This window comes from Salmo salar, chromosome ssa11 (genome assembly GCF_905237065.1).
Source record: "Salmo salar chromosome ssa11, Ssal_v3.1, whole genome shotgun sequence".
Classification (NCBI taxonomy): Eukaryota; Metazoa; Chordata; class Actinopteri; order Salmoniformes; family Salmonidae; genus Salmo; species Salmo salar.
Window position 1 is genome coordinate 49552305 of NC_059452.1, and position 14858 is coordinate 49567162.

The 14858-nt window shown below is 46.1% G+C and overlaps 1 protein-coding gene across 1 annotated transcript in view; it reads right to left on the reverse strand.

Moving 5' to 3' along the window:
• LOC106609702 (transient receptor potential cation channel subfamily M member 1-like) overlaps window positions 1-1893 on the reverse strand; it is a 6908-nt gene extending 5015 nt beyond the window's left edge. The window contains exons 1-2 of the mRNA XM_045688873.1: window positions 1644-1893; window positions 159-333 (exon numbers count right to left, since the gene is read on the reverse strand). Of these exons, the coding sequence (XP_045544829.1) occupies window positions 159-333; window positions 1644-1889 (421 nt within the window). The 5' untranslated portion in view covers window positions 1890-1893. The remainder of the gene's footprint in view (window positions 1-158; window positions 334-1643) is intronic.
• Between the last annotated feature and the right edge of the window lie 12965 nt (window positions 1894-14858).

Sequence of the window (14858 nt, forward strand, 5' to 3'; positions counted from 1 at the left end):
CACCAACTACGGAGATTAGGACCAGAACAAAGGGTTTTTTCCACTGGGATTGAGACTATGATCACACACCACCATCACAACCATCATGGGATTAGGATTGAATTGATCATCCGCCCATGAAACAGGACACATAATCTTACTATTAATGCTACTCTTACGGTCTATGGAGTCAGCGAACACTTCGCCATAGATCATCCAGTAAGGCATGTAGAAGATGTTCCTGGCCAGACGCCATGTTGGGATCTCATCAGGGTGCAGGATGGCCTGCCGCGCCACGCCGAAACTCATCAACACCACCAGCATGATCACCACGAAGTACAACATGTCAACCATCTGGAGGACATAGAACACAACATGTCACATCATCTGGAGGACATAGAACACAACATGGACATCATCTGGAGGACATAGAACACAACATGGACATCATCTGAAAGACATAGAACACAACATGTCAACCATCTGGAGGACATAGAACACAACATGCCACATCATCTGGAGGACATAGAACACAACATGTCAGTCATCTGGAGGACATAGAACACAACATGTCAATCCTCTAGATTCTAGAACATAGAACATAGAACACAGCATGTCAATCATCTAGATTCTAGAACATAGAATATAGAACACAGCATGTCAATCATCTAGATTCTAGAACATAGAACATAGAACACAGCATGTCAATAATCTAGATTGTAGGACATAGAACACAACATGTCAATCATCTAGATTCTAGAACATAGAACATAGAACACAGCATGTTAATCATCTAGATTCTAGAACATAGAACACCCACATGTTAATCATTAAGATTCTAGACCATAGAACATGGCATGATCACCACAAAGTATATCTGGAGAAAAGCAGAAAGAAAATGTCAGGCATGGTCAATCACTGGTAATGCAAAGGACTCTTACTGACTTAATGTGGGACTGATTTGACTTGTCAATCAAGACTTAGATTATTAGAGGTACTACCCACTTCATTTATAATTCAAACTTTAGATCAAGAGTCATCTACTCTAGCTAAGAGCACAACATAGACACAACACATATGTTTTGGTGCTTCCACACAGGTGTGTTTCCGGCGTTAATTAAGCAATTAACTATCCATTATGCTTAGGGTCATGTATGATAATGCTGGGCAGACCATTATTTTGGCTAACATGGCTATGCCCCTATAGGATGACAATGACCCCATCCACAGGGCAGGAGTCATCACTGAATGGTTCGATGAGTATGAAAACGATGTAAACCATAAGCTATGGCCGTTTCAGTCACCAGATCTGAACCCAACTGAGCACTTCTGGGAGATTCTGGAGTGGAGCCTGAGACAGCGTTTTCCACCACCATCAACAAAACACAAAATGATGGAGTTTCTGGTGGAAGACTGGTGTCACATCCCTCCAATAGAGTTCCAGACACTTGTAGAATCTATGACAAGGTGTATTGAAGCCGTTCTGACTGGTGGAGACCCAACGCCCCATTAGCACACTTTATGTTGGTGTTTCCTGTATTTTAGCAGTTACCTGTTTAAACAGCATATATATATATGACGTTATCTATATATATATATATATATATACACATTACATATTACAATAGCCAGCCAAGACAGTCAAAATCAAACCAAAGCCTCACCATTTTCCCGATCATCATGACGTAGGGTCCCAGGTACTTGTTGACCCCGAAGATGTCGAGCACCCTGATGTACCAGAAGATAATATCCACGCAGTAGATGACCCGTCCGATGCCCAACAGGGGCTCGTTCTGCAGCCTCAGCATCAGGCCCAGGAGGAAGGTAAAGATGGCCGCCGCGTCTGTGATGTTCCAGTACTCTTCGGCCCAAACGTTGATCTTCTGCTTCAGCTTCCCCGGCTCTGACATCAGGATCTGTATTGGGCAGTAACAGCAGGGACGGACTAGGATCACAACTGAGAAATCGGCCTGGGCATAAGACCCCTAGATCAACCCATTCTTTCCTGGAGGCCCCCACAACGGTCCTTTTTTAACTAGAGGCCCCCACACCGGTCCTTTTTTAACTAGAGGCCCCCACACCGGTCATTTGATAACTAGAGGCCCCCACACCGGTCCTTTTTTAACTAGAGGCCCCCACACCGGTCCTTTTTTAACTAGAGGCACCCACACCGGTCCTTTTTTAACTTGAGGACGCCACATACTGTACATTGTCTTAGAATTGTTCTAGACATTCCCTTTCTAACTTTCTCCAGTTGCAGGGTGATGGTGTGAGACGTTACCTGTCTGACTGTGACGACGTGAGACGTTACCTGTCTGACTGTGACGATGTGAGACGTTACCTGTCTGACTGTGACGATGTGAGAAGTTACCTGTCTGACTGTGATGATGTGAGACGTTACCTGTCTGACTGTGATGATGTGAGACGTTACCTGTCTGACTGTGATGATGTGAGACATTACCTGTCTGAGACGTTACCTGTCTGACTGTGACGATGTGAGACGTTACCTGTCTGAGACGTTACCTGTCTGACTGTGACGATGTGAGATGTTACCCCTCTAACTGTGATGATGTGAGACGTTACCTGTCTGACTGTGATGATGTGAGACGTTACCTGTCTGACTGTGATGATGTGAGAGTTTACCTGTCTGACTGTGATGATGTGAGAAGTTACCTGTCTGACTGTGATGATGTGAGAAGTTACCTGTCTGACTGTGATGATGTGAGACGTTACCTGTCTGACTGTGATGATGTGAGAAGTTACCTGTCTGACTGTGATGATGTGAGATGTTACCTGTCTGACTGTGATGATGTGAGACGTTACCTGTCTGACTGTGATGATGTGAGAAGTTACCTGTCTGACTGTGACGATGTGAGACGTTACCTGTCTGACTGTGATGATGTGAGACGCTACCTGTCTGAGACGTTACCTGTCTGACTGTGATGATGTGAGAAGTTACCTGTCTGAGACGTTACCTGTCTGAATGTGATGATGTGAGAAGTTACCTGTCTGAGACGTTACCTGTCTGACTGTGATGATGTGAGAAGTTACCTGTCTGAGACGTTACCTGTCTGACTGTGATGATGTGAGAAGTTACCTGTCTGAGACGTTACCTATCTGACTGTGATGATGTGAGAAGTTACCTGTCTGAGACGTTACCTGTCTGACTGTGATGATGTGAGAAGTTACCTGTCTGAGACGTTACCTGTCTGACTGTGATGATGTGAGAAGTTACCTGTCTGAGACGTTACCTGTCTGACTGTGATGATGTGAGAAGTTACCTGTCTGAGACGTTACCTGTCTGACTGTGATGATGTGAGAAGTTACCTGTCTGACTGTGATGATGTGAGACGTTACCTGTCTGCCTGTGATGATGTGAGATGTTTACCTGTCTGACTGTGACGATGTGAGACGTTACCTGTCTGACTGTGATGACGTGAGACGTTACCTGTCTCACTGTGACGATGTGAGACGTTATCTGTCTGATTGAGATGGTGTGAGACGTTACCTGTCTGACTGTGACGATGTGAGAAATTACCTGTTTGACTGTGACGATGTGAGAAGTTGCCTGTCTGACTGTGATGATATGAGACGGTACCTGTCTGACTGTGATGATGTGAGATGTTACCTGTCTGACTGTGATGATGTGAGACGTTACCTGTCTGACTGTGATGATGTGAGAAGTTACCTGTCTGACTGTGATGATGTGAGATGTTACCTGTCTGATTGTGATGATGTGAGATGTTACCTGTCTGACTGTGATGATGTGAGACGTTACCTGTCTGACTGTGATGATGTGAGAAGTTACCTGTCTGACTGTGACGATGTTAGACGTTACCTGTCTGACTGTGATGATGTGAGACGTTACCTGCCTGACTGTGATGATGTGAGACGTTATCTGTCTGACTGTGACAATGTGAGACGTTACCTGTCTGACTGTGATGATGTGAGACGTTACCTGTCTGACTGTGACGATGTGAGACGGTACCCCTCTGACTGTGATGATGTGAGACGTTACCTGTCTGAGACATTACCTGTCTGACTGTGATGATGTGAGAAGTTACCTGTCTGAGACGATACCTGTCTGACTGTGATGATGTGAGAAGTTACCTGTCTGAGACGTTACCTGTCTGACTGTGATGATGTGAGAAGTTACCTGTCTGAGACGTTACCTGTCTGACTGTGATGATGTGAGAAGTTACCTGTCTGAGACGTTACCTGTCTGACTGTGATGATGTGAGAAGTTACCTGTCTGAGACGATACCTGTCTGACTGTGATGATGTGAGAAGTTACCTGTCTGACTGTGATGATGTGAGACATTGCCTGTCTGACTGTGATGATGTGAGACGTTACCTGTCTGAGACGTTACCTGTCTGACTGTGACAATGTGAGACGTTACCTGTCTGAGACGTTATCTGTCTGACTGTGACGATGTGAGACGTTACCTGTCTGACTGTGATGATGTGAGACATTACCTGTCTGAGACGTTACCTGTCTGACTGTGACGATGTGAGATGTTACCTGTCTGACTGTGACGATGTGAGACGTTACCTGTCTGAGACGTTACCTGTCGGACTGTGACAATGTGAGATGTTACCTGTCTGACTGTGACGATGTGAGACGTTACCTGTCTGACAGTGATGATGTGAGACATTACCTGTCTGAGACGTTACCTGTCTGACTGTGACGATGTGAGACGTTACCTGCCTGACTTTGATGATGTGAGACGTTACCTGTCTGACTGTGACGATGTGAGACGTTACCTGTCTGACTGTGATGATGTGAGATGTTACCTGTCTGACTGTGACAATGTGAGACGTTATCTGTCTGACTGTGACAATGTGAGACGTTACCTGTCTGACTGTGACGATGTTAGACGTTACCTGTCTGACTGTGATGATGTGAGATGTTACCTTTCTGAGACGTTACCTGTCTGACTGTGACGATGTGAGATGTTACCTGTCTGCCTGTGATGATGTGAGACGTTTACCTGTCTGACTGTGATGATGTGAGACGTTACCCCTCTGACTGTGATGATGTGAGATGTTACCTGTCTGACTGTGACGATGTGAGACGTTACCTGTCTGACTGTGATGATGTGAGACATTGCCTGTCTGACTGTGATGATGTGAGACGTTACCTGTCTGAGACGTTACCTGTCTGACTGTGACAATGTGAGACGTTACCTGTCTGACTGTGACGATGTGAGATGTTACCTGTCTGACTGTGACGATGTGAGACGTTACCTGTCTGACTGTGACGATGTGAGACATTACCTGTCTGCCTGTGATGATGTGAGACGTTTACCTGTCTGACTGTGATGATGTGAGATGTTACCTGTCTGACTGTGATGATGTGAGAATTTGCCTGTCTGACGGTGATGATATGAGACGGTACCTGTCTGACTGTGATGATGTGAGATGTTACCTGTCTGACTGTGATGATGTGAGACGTTACCTGTCTGACTGTGATGATGTGAGAAGTTACCTGTCTGACTGTGATGATGTAAGATGTTACCTGTCTGATTGTGATGATGTGAGATGTTACCTGTCTGACTGTGATGATGTGAGACGTTACCTGTCTGACTGTGATGATGTGAGAAGTTACCTGTCTGACTGTGACGATGTTAGACGTTACCTGTCTGACTGTGATGATGTGAGACGTTACCTGCCTGACTGTGATGATGTGAGACGTTATCTGTCTGACTGTGACAATGTGAGATGTTACCTGTCTGACTGTGACGATGTGAGACGTTACCTGTCTGAGACATTACCTGTCTGACTGTGATGATGTGAGAAGTTACCTGTCTGAGACGTTACCTGTCTGACTGTGATGATGTGAGAAGTTACCTGTCTGAGACGTTACCTGTCTGACTGTGATGATGTGAGAAGTTACCTGTCTGAGACGTTACCTGTTTGACTGTGATGATGTGAGAAGTTACCTGTCTGACTGTGATGATGTGAGACGTTACCTGTCTGACTGTGACGATGTTAGACGTTACCTGTCTGACTGTGATGATGTGAGATGTTACCTTTCTGAGACGTTACCTGTTTGACTGTGATGATGTGAGAAGTTACCTGTCTGACTGTGATGATGTGAGACGTTACCTGTCTGACTGTGATGATGTGAGACGTTACCTGTCTGACTGTGATGATGTGAGACGTTACCCCTCTGACTGTGATGATGTGAGATGTTACCTGTCTGACTGTGACGATGTGAGACGTTACCTGTCTGACTGTGATGATGTGAGACATTGCCTGTCTGACTGTGATGATGTGAGACGTTACCTGTCTGAGACGTTACCTGTCTGACTGTGACAATGTGAGACGTTACCTGTCTGAGACGTTATCTGTCTGACTGTGATGATGTGAGACGTTACCTGTCTGACTGTGATGATGTGAGATGTTACCTGTCAGACTGTGACGATGTGAGACGTTCCCTGTCTGAGACGTTACCTGTCGGACTGTGACAATGTGAGATGTTACCTGTCTGACTGTGACGATGTGAGACGTTACCTGTCTGACTGTGATGATGTAAGACATTACCTGTCTGAGACGTTACCTGTCTGACTGTGACGATGTGAGACGTTACCTGCCTGACTGTGATTATGTGAGACGTTACATGTCTGACTGTGACGATGTGAGACGTTACCTGCCTGACTGTGATGATGTGAGACGTTACCTGTCTGACTGTGACGATGTTAGACGTTACCTGTCTGACTGTGATGATGTGAGATGTTACCTTTCTGAGACGTTACCTTTCTGACTGTGACGATGTGAGATGTTACCTGTCTGACTGTGACAATGTGAGACGTTATCTGTCTGACTGTGACAATGTGAGACGTTACCTGTCTGACTGTGACGATGTTAGACGTTACCTGTCTGACTGTGATGATGTGAGATGTTACCTTTCTGAGACGTTACCTGTCTGACTGTGACGATGTGTGATGTTACCTCTCTGCCTGTGATGATGTGAGACGTTTACCTGTCTGACTGTGATGATGTGAGACGTTACCCCTCTGACTGTGATGATGTGAGATGTTACCTGTCTGACTGTGACGATGTGAGACGTTACCTGTCTGACTGTGATGATGTGAGACATTGCCTGTCTGACTGTGATGATGTGAGACGTTACCTGTCTGACTGTGATGATGTGAGACGTTACCTGTCTGACTGTGACGATGTTAGACGTTACCTGTCTGACTGTGATGATGTGAGACGTTACCTGCCTGACTGTGATGATGTGAGACGTTATCTGTCTGACTGTGACAATGTGAGATGTTACCTGTCTGACTGTGACGATGTGAGACGTTACCTGTCTGAGACATTACCTGTCTGACTGTGATGATGTGAGAAGTTACCTGTCTGAGACGATACCTGTCTGACTGTGATGATGTGAGAAGTTACCTGTCTGAGACGTTACCTGTCTGACTGTGATGATGTGAGAAGTTACCTGTCTGAGACGTTACCTGTCTGACTGTGATGATGTGAGAAGTTACCTGTCTGAGACGTTACCTGTTTGACTGTGATGATGTGAGAAGTTACCTGTCTGACTGTGATGATGTGAGACGTTACCTGTCTGACTGTGATGATGTGAGACGTTACCCCTCTGACTGTGATGATGTGAGATGTTACCTGTCTGACTGTGACGATGTGAGACGTTACCTGTCTGACTGTGATGATGTGAGACATTGCCTGTCTGACTGTGATGATGTGAGACGTTACCTGTCTGAGACGTTACCTGTCTGACTGTGACAATGTGAGACGTTACCTGTCTGAGACGTTATCTGTCTGACTGTGATGATGTGAGACGTTACCTGTCTGACTGTGATGATGTGAGATGTTACCTGTCTGACTGTGACGATGTGAGACGTTACCTGTCTGAGACGTTACCTGTCGGACTGTGACAATGTGAGATGTTACCTGTCTGACTGTGACGATGTGAGACTTTACCTGTCTGACTGTGATGATGTGAGACATTACCTGTCTGAGACGTTACCTGTCTGACTGTGACGATGTGAGACGTTACCTGCCTGACTGTGATTATGTGAGACGTTACCTGTCTGACTGTGACGATGTGAGACGTTACCTGCCTGACTGTGATGATGTGAGACGTTACCTGTCTGACTGTGACGATGTTAGACGTTACCTGTCTGACTGTGATGATGTGAGATGTTACCTTTCTGAGACGTTACCTGTCTGACTGTGACGATGTGAGATGTTACCTGTCTGACTGTGACAATGTGAGACGTTATCTGTCTGACTGTGACAATGTGAGACGTTACCTGTCTGACTGTGACGATGTTAGACGTTACCTGTCTGACTGTGATGATGTGAGATGTTACCTTTCTGAGACGTTACCTGTCTGACTGTGACGATGTGTGATGTTACCTCTCTGCCTGTGATGATGTGAGACGTTTACCTGTCTGACTGTGATGATGTGAGACGTTACCCCTCTGACTGTGATGATGTGAGATGTTACCTGTCTGACTGTGACGATGTGAGACGTTACCTGTCTGACTGTGATGATGTGAGACATTGCCTGTCTGACTGTGATGATGTGAGACGTTACCTGTCTGAGACTTTATCTGTCTGACTGTGACAATGTGAGACGTTACCTGTCTGACTGTGACGATGTGAGACGTTACCTGTCTGACTGTGATGATGTGAGACGTTACCTGTCTGACTGTGATGATGTGAGAAGTTACCTGCCTGACTGTGATGATGTGAGACGTTATCTGTCTGACTGTGACAATGTGAGACGTTACCTGTCTGACTGTGACGATGTGAGACGGTACCCCTCTGACTGTGATGATGTGAGACGTTACCTGTCTGAGACATTACCTGTGTGACTGTGATGATGTGAGAAGTTACCTGTCTGAGACGATACCTGTCTGACTGTGATGATGTGAGAAGTTACCTGTCTGAGACGTTACCTGTCTGACTGTGATGATGTGAGAAGTTACCTGTCTGAGACGTTACCTGTCTGACTGTGATGATGTGAGAAGTTACCTGTCTGACTGTGATGATGTGAGACGTTACCCCTCTGACTGTGATGATGTGAGACATTGCCTGTCTGACTGTGATGATGTGAGACGTTACCTGTCTGAGACGTTACCTGTCTGACTGTGACAATGTGAGACGTTACCTGTCTGAGACGTTATCTGTCTGACTGTGATGATGTGAGACGTTACCTGTCTGACTGTGATGATGTGAGACATTGCCTGTCTGACTGTGATGATGTGAGACGTTACCTGTCTGAGACTTTACCTGTCTGACTGTGACAATGTGAGACGTTACCTGTCTGACTGTGACGATGTGAGACGTTACCTGTCTGACTGTGACGATGTGAGACGTTACCTGTCTGACTGTGACGATGTGAGACGTTACCTGTCTGACTGTGATGATGTGAGACGTTACCTGCCTGACTGTGATGATGTGAGACGTTATCTGTCTGACTGTGACAATGTGAGACGTTACCTGTCTGACTGTGACGATGTGAGACGGTACCCCTCTGACTGTGATGATGTGAGACGTTACCTGTCTGAGACGTTACCTGTGTGACTGTGATGATGTGAGAAGTTACCTGTCTGAGACGATACCTGTCTGACTGTGATGATGTGAGAAGTTACCTGTCTGAGACGTTACCTGTCTGACTGTGATGATGTGAGAAGTTACCTGTCTGAGACGTTACCTGTCTGACTGTGATGATGTGAGAAGTTACCTGTCTGAGACGTTACCTGTCTGACTGTGATGATGTGAGAAGTTACCTGTCTGACTGTGATGATGTGAGACGTTACCCCTCTGACTGTGATGATGTGAGACATTGCCTGTCTGACTGTGATGATGTGAGACGTTACCTGTCTGAGACGTTACCTGTCTGACTGTGACAATGTGAGACGTTACCTGTCTGAGACGTTATCTGTCTGACTGTGACGATGTGAGACGTTACCTGTCTGACTGTGATGATGTGAGACATTACCTGTCTGAGACGTTACCTGTCTGACTGTGACGATGTGAGATGTTACCTGTCTGACTGTGACGATGTGAGACGTTACCTGTCTGAGACGTTACCTGTCGGACTGTGACAATGTGAGATGTTACCTGTCTGACTGTGACGATGTGAGACGTTACCTGTCTGACTGTGATGATGTGAGACATTACCTGTCTGAGTCGTTACCTGTCTGACTGTGACGATGTGAGACGTTACCTGCCTGACTTTGATGATGTGAGATGTTACCTGTCTGACTGTGACGATGTGAGACGTTACCTGTCTGACTGTGATGATGTGAGATGTTACCTGTCTGACTGTGACAATGTGAGACGTTATCTGTCTGACTGTGACAATGTGAGACGTTACCTGTCTGACTGTGACGATGTTAGACGTTACCTGTCTGACTGTGATGATGTGAGATGTTACCTTTCTGAGACGTTACCTGTCTGACTGTGACGATGTGTGATGTTACCTCTCTGCCTGTGATGATGTGAGACGTTTACCTGTCTGACTGTGATGATGTGAGACGTTACCCCTCTGACTGTGATGATGTGAGATGTTACCTGTCTGACTGTGACGATGTGAGACGTTACCTTTCTGACTGTGATGATGTGAGACATTGCCTGTCTGACTGTGATGATGTGAGACGTTACCTGTCTGAGACTTTACCTGTCTGACTGTGACGATGTGAGATGTTACCCCTCTGACTGTGATGATGTGAGACGTTACCTGTCTGACTGTGATGATGTGAGACGTTACCTGTCTGACTGTGATGATGTGAGAGTTTACCTGTCTGACTGTGATGATGTGAGAAGTTACCTGTCTGACTGTGATGATGTGAGATGTTACCTGTCTGACTGTGATGATGTGAGAAGTTACCTGTCTGACTGTGATGATGTGAGACGTTACCTGTCCGACTGTGATGATGTGAGAAGTTACCTGTCTGACTGTGATGATGTGAGACGTTACCCCTCTGACTGTGATGATGTGAGACATTGCCTGTCTGACTGTGATGATGTGAGACGTTACCTGTCTGAGACGTTACCTGTCTGACTGTGACAATGTGAGACGTTACCTGTCTGAGACGTTATCTGTCTGACTGTGATGATGTGAGACGTTACCTGTCTGACTGTGATGATGTGAGACATTGCCTGTCTGACTGTGATGATGTGAGACGTTACCTGTCTGAGACTTTACCTGTCTGACTGTGACAATGTGAGACGTTACCTGTCTGACTGTGACGATGTGAGACGTTACCTGTCTGACTGTGACGATGTGAGACGTTACCTGTCTGACTGTGACGATGTGAGACGTTACCTGTCTGACTGTGATGATGTGAGACGTTACCTGCCTGACTGTGATGATGTGAGACGTTATCTGTCTGACTGTGACAATGTGAGACGTTACCTGTCTGACTGTGACGATGTGAGACGGTACCCCTCTGACTGTGATGATGTGAGACGTTACCTGTCTGAGACATTACCTGTGTGACTGTGATGATGTGAGAAGTTACCTGTCTGAGACGATACCTGTCTGACTGTGATGATGTGAGAAGTTACCTGTCTGAGACGTTACCTGTCTGACTGTGATGATGTGAGAAGTTACCTGTCTGAGACGTTACCTGTCTGACTGTGATGATGTGAGACGTTACCTGTCTGAGACGTTACCTGTCTGACTGTGATGATGTGAGACGTTACCTGTCTGACTGTGATGATGTGAGACATTACCCCTCTGACTGTGATGATGTGAGACATTGCCTGTCTGACTGTGATGATGTGAGACGTTACCTGTCTGAGACGTTACCTGTCTGACTGTGACAATGTGAGACGTTACCTGTCTGAGACGTTATCTGTCTGACTGTGACGATGTGAGACGTTACCTGTCTGACTGTGATGATGTGAGACATTACCTGTCTGAGACGTTACCTGTCTGACTGTGACGATGTGAGATGTTACCTGTCTGACTGTGACGATGTGAGACGTTACCTGTCTGAGACGTTACCTGTCGGACTGTGACAATGTGAGATGTTACCTGTCTGACTGTGACGATGTGAGACGTTACCTGTCTGACTGTGATGATGTGAGACATTACCTGTCTGAGTCGTTACCTGTCTGACTGTGACGATGTGAGACGTTACCTGCCTGACTTTGATGATGTGAGATGTTACCTGTCTGACTGTGACGATGTGAGACGTTACCTGTCTGACTGTGATGATGTGAGATGTTACCTGTCTGACTGTGACAATGTGAGACGTTATCTGTCTGACTGTGACAATGTGAGACGTTACCTGTCTGACTGTGACGATGTTAGACGTTACCTGTCTGACTGTGATGATGTGAGATGTTACCTTTCTGAGACGTTACCTGTCTGACTGTGACGATGTGAGATGTTACCTGTTTGCCTGTGATGATGTGAGACGTTTACCTGTCTGACTGTGATGATGTGAGACGTTACCCCTCTGACTGTGATGATGTGAGATGTTACCTGTCTGACTGTGACGATGTGAGACGTTACCTTTCTGACTGTGATGATGTGAGACATTGCCTGTCTGACTGTGATGATGTGAGACGTTACCTGTCTGAGACGTTACCTGTCTGACTGTGACGATGTGAGATGTTACCCCTCTGACTGTGATGATGTGAGACGTTACCTGTCTGACTGTGATGATGTGAGACGTTACCTGTCTGACTGTGATGATGTGAGAGTTTACCTGTCTGACTGTGATGATGTGAGAAGTTACCTGTCTGACTGTGATGATGTGAGATGTTACCTGTCTGACTGTGATGATGTGAGAAGTTACCTGTCTGACTGTGATGATGTGAGACGTTACCTGTCCGACTGTGATGATGTGAGAAGTTACCTGTCTGACTGTGATGATGTGAGATGTTACCTGTCTGACTGTGATGATGTGAGACGTTACCTGTCTGACTGTGATGATGTGAGAAGTTACCTGTCTGACTGTGATGATGTGAGACGTTACCTGTCTGACTGTGATGATGTGAGACGCTACCTGTCTGAGACGTTACCTGTCTGACTGTGATGATGTGAGAAGTTACCTGTCTGAGACGTTACCTGTCTGAATGTGATGATGTGAGAAGTTACCTGTCTGAGACGTTACCTGTCTGACTGTGATGATGTGAGAAGTTACCTGTCTGAGACGTTACCTGTCTGACTGTGATGATGTGAGAAGTTACCTGTCTGAGACGTTACCTGTCTGACTGTGACGATGTGAGACGTTACCTGTCTGACTGTGATGACGTGAGACGTTACCTGTCTGACTGTGATGATGTGAGACGTTACCTGTCTGCCTGTGATGATGTGAGACGTTTACCTGTCTGACTGTGATGATGTGAGATGTTACCTGTCTGACTGTGATGATGTGAGACGTTACCTGTCTGACTGTGACGATGTGAGACGTTACCTGTCTGACTGTGATGACGTGAGACGTTACCTGTCTGACTGTGACGATGTGAGACGTTACCTGTCTGATTGAGATGGTGTGAGACGTTACCTGTCTGACTGTGACAATGTGAGAAATTACCTGTCTGACTGTGACGATGTGAGAAGTTGCCTGTCTGACTGTGATGATATGAGACGGTACCTGTCTGACTGTGATGATGTGAGATGTTACCTGTCTGACTGTGATGATGTGAGACGTTACCTGTCTGACTGTGATGATGTGAGAAGTTACCTGTCTGACTGTGATGATGTGAGATGTTACCTGTCTGATTGTGATGATGTGAGATGTTACCTGTCTGACTGTGATGATGTGAGACGTTACCTGTCTGACTGTGATGATGTGAGAAGTTACCTGTCTGACTGTGACGATGTTAGACGTTACCTGTCTGACTGTGATGATGTGAGACGTTACCTGCCTGACTGTGATGATGTGAGACGTTATCTGTCTGACTGTGACAATGTGAGACGTTACCTGTCTGACTGTGATGATGTGAGACGTTACCTGTCTGACTGTGACGATGTGAGACGGTACCCCTCTGACTGTGATGATGTGAGAAGTTACCTGTCTGAGACGATACCTGTCTGACTGTGATGATGTGAGAAGTTACCTGTCTGAGACGTTACCTGTCTGACTGTGATGATGTGAGAAGTTACCTGTCTGAGACGTTACCTGTCTGACTGTGATGATGTGAGAAGTTACCTGTCTGAGACGTTACCTGTCTGACTGTGATGATGTGAGAAGTTACCTGTCTGACTGTGATGATGTGAGACGTTACCCCTCTGACTGTGATGATGTGAGACATTGCCTGTCTGACTGTGATGATGTGAGACGTTACCTGTCTGAGACGTTACCTGTCTGACTGTGACAATGTGAGACGTTACCTGTCTGAGACGTTATCTGTCTGACTGTGACGATGTGAGACGTTACCTGTCTGACTGTGATGATGTGAGACATTACCTGTCTGAGACGTTACCTGTCTGACTGTGACGATGTGAGATGTTACCTGTCTGACTGTGACGATGTGAGACGTTACCTGTCTGAGACGTTACCTGTCGGACTGTGACAATGTGAGATGTTACCTGTCTGACTGTGACGATGTGAGACGTTACCTGTCTGACTGTGATGATGTGAGACATTACCTGTCTGAGTCGTTACCTGTCTGACTGTGACGATGTGAGACGTTACCTGCCTGACTTTGATGATGTGAGATGTTACCTGTCTGACTGTGACGATGTGAGACGTTACCTGTCTGACTGTGATGATGTGAGATGTTACCTGTCTGACTGTGACAATGTGAGACGTTATCTGTCTGACTGTGACAATGTGAGACGTTACCTGTCTGACTGTGACGATGTTAGACGTTACCTGTCTGACTGTGATGATGTGAGATGTTACCTTTCTGAGACGTTACCTGTCTGACTGTGA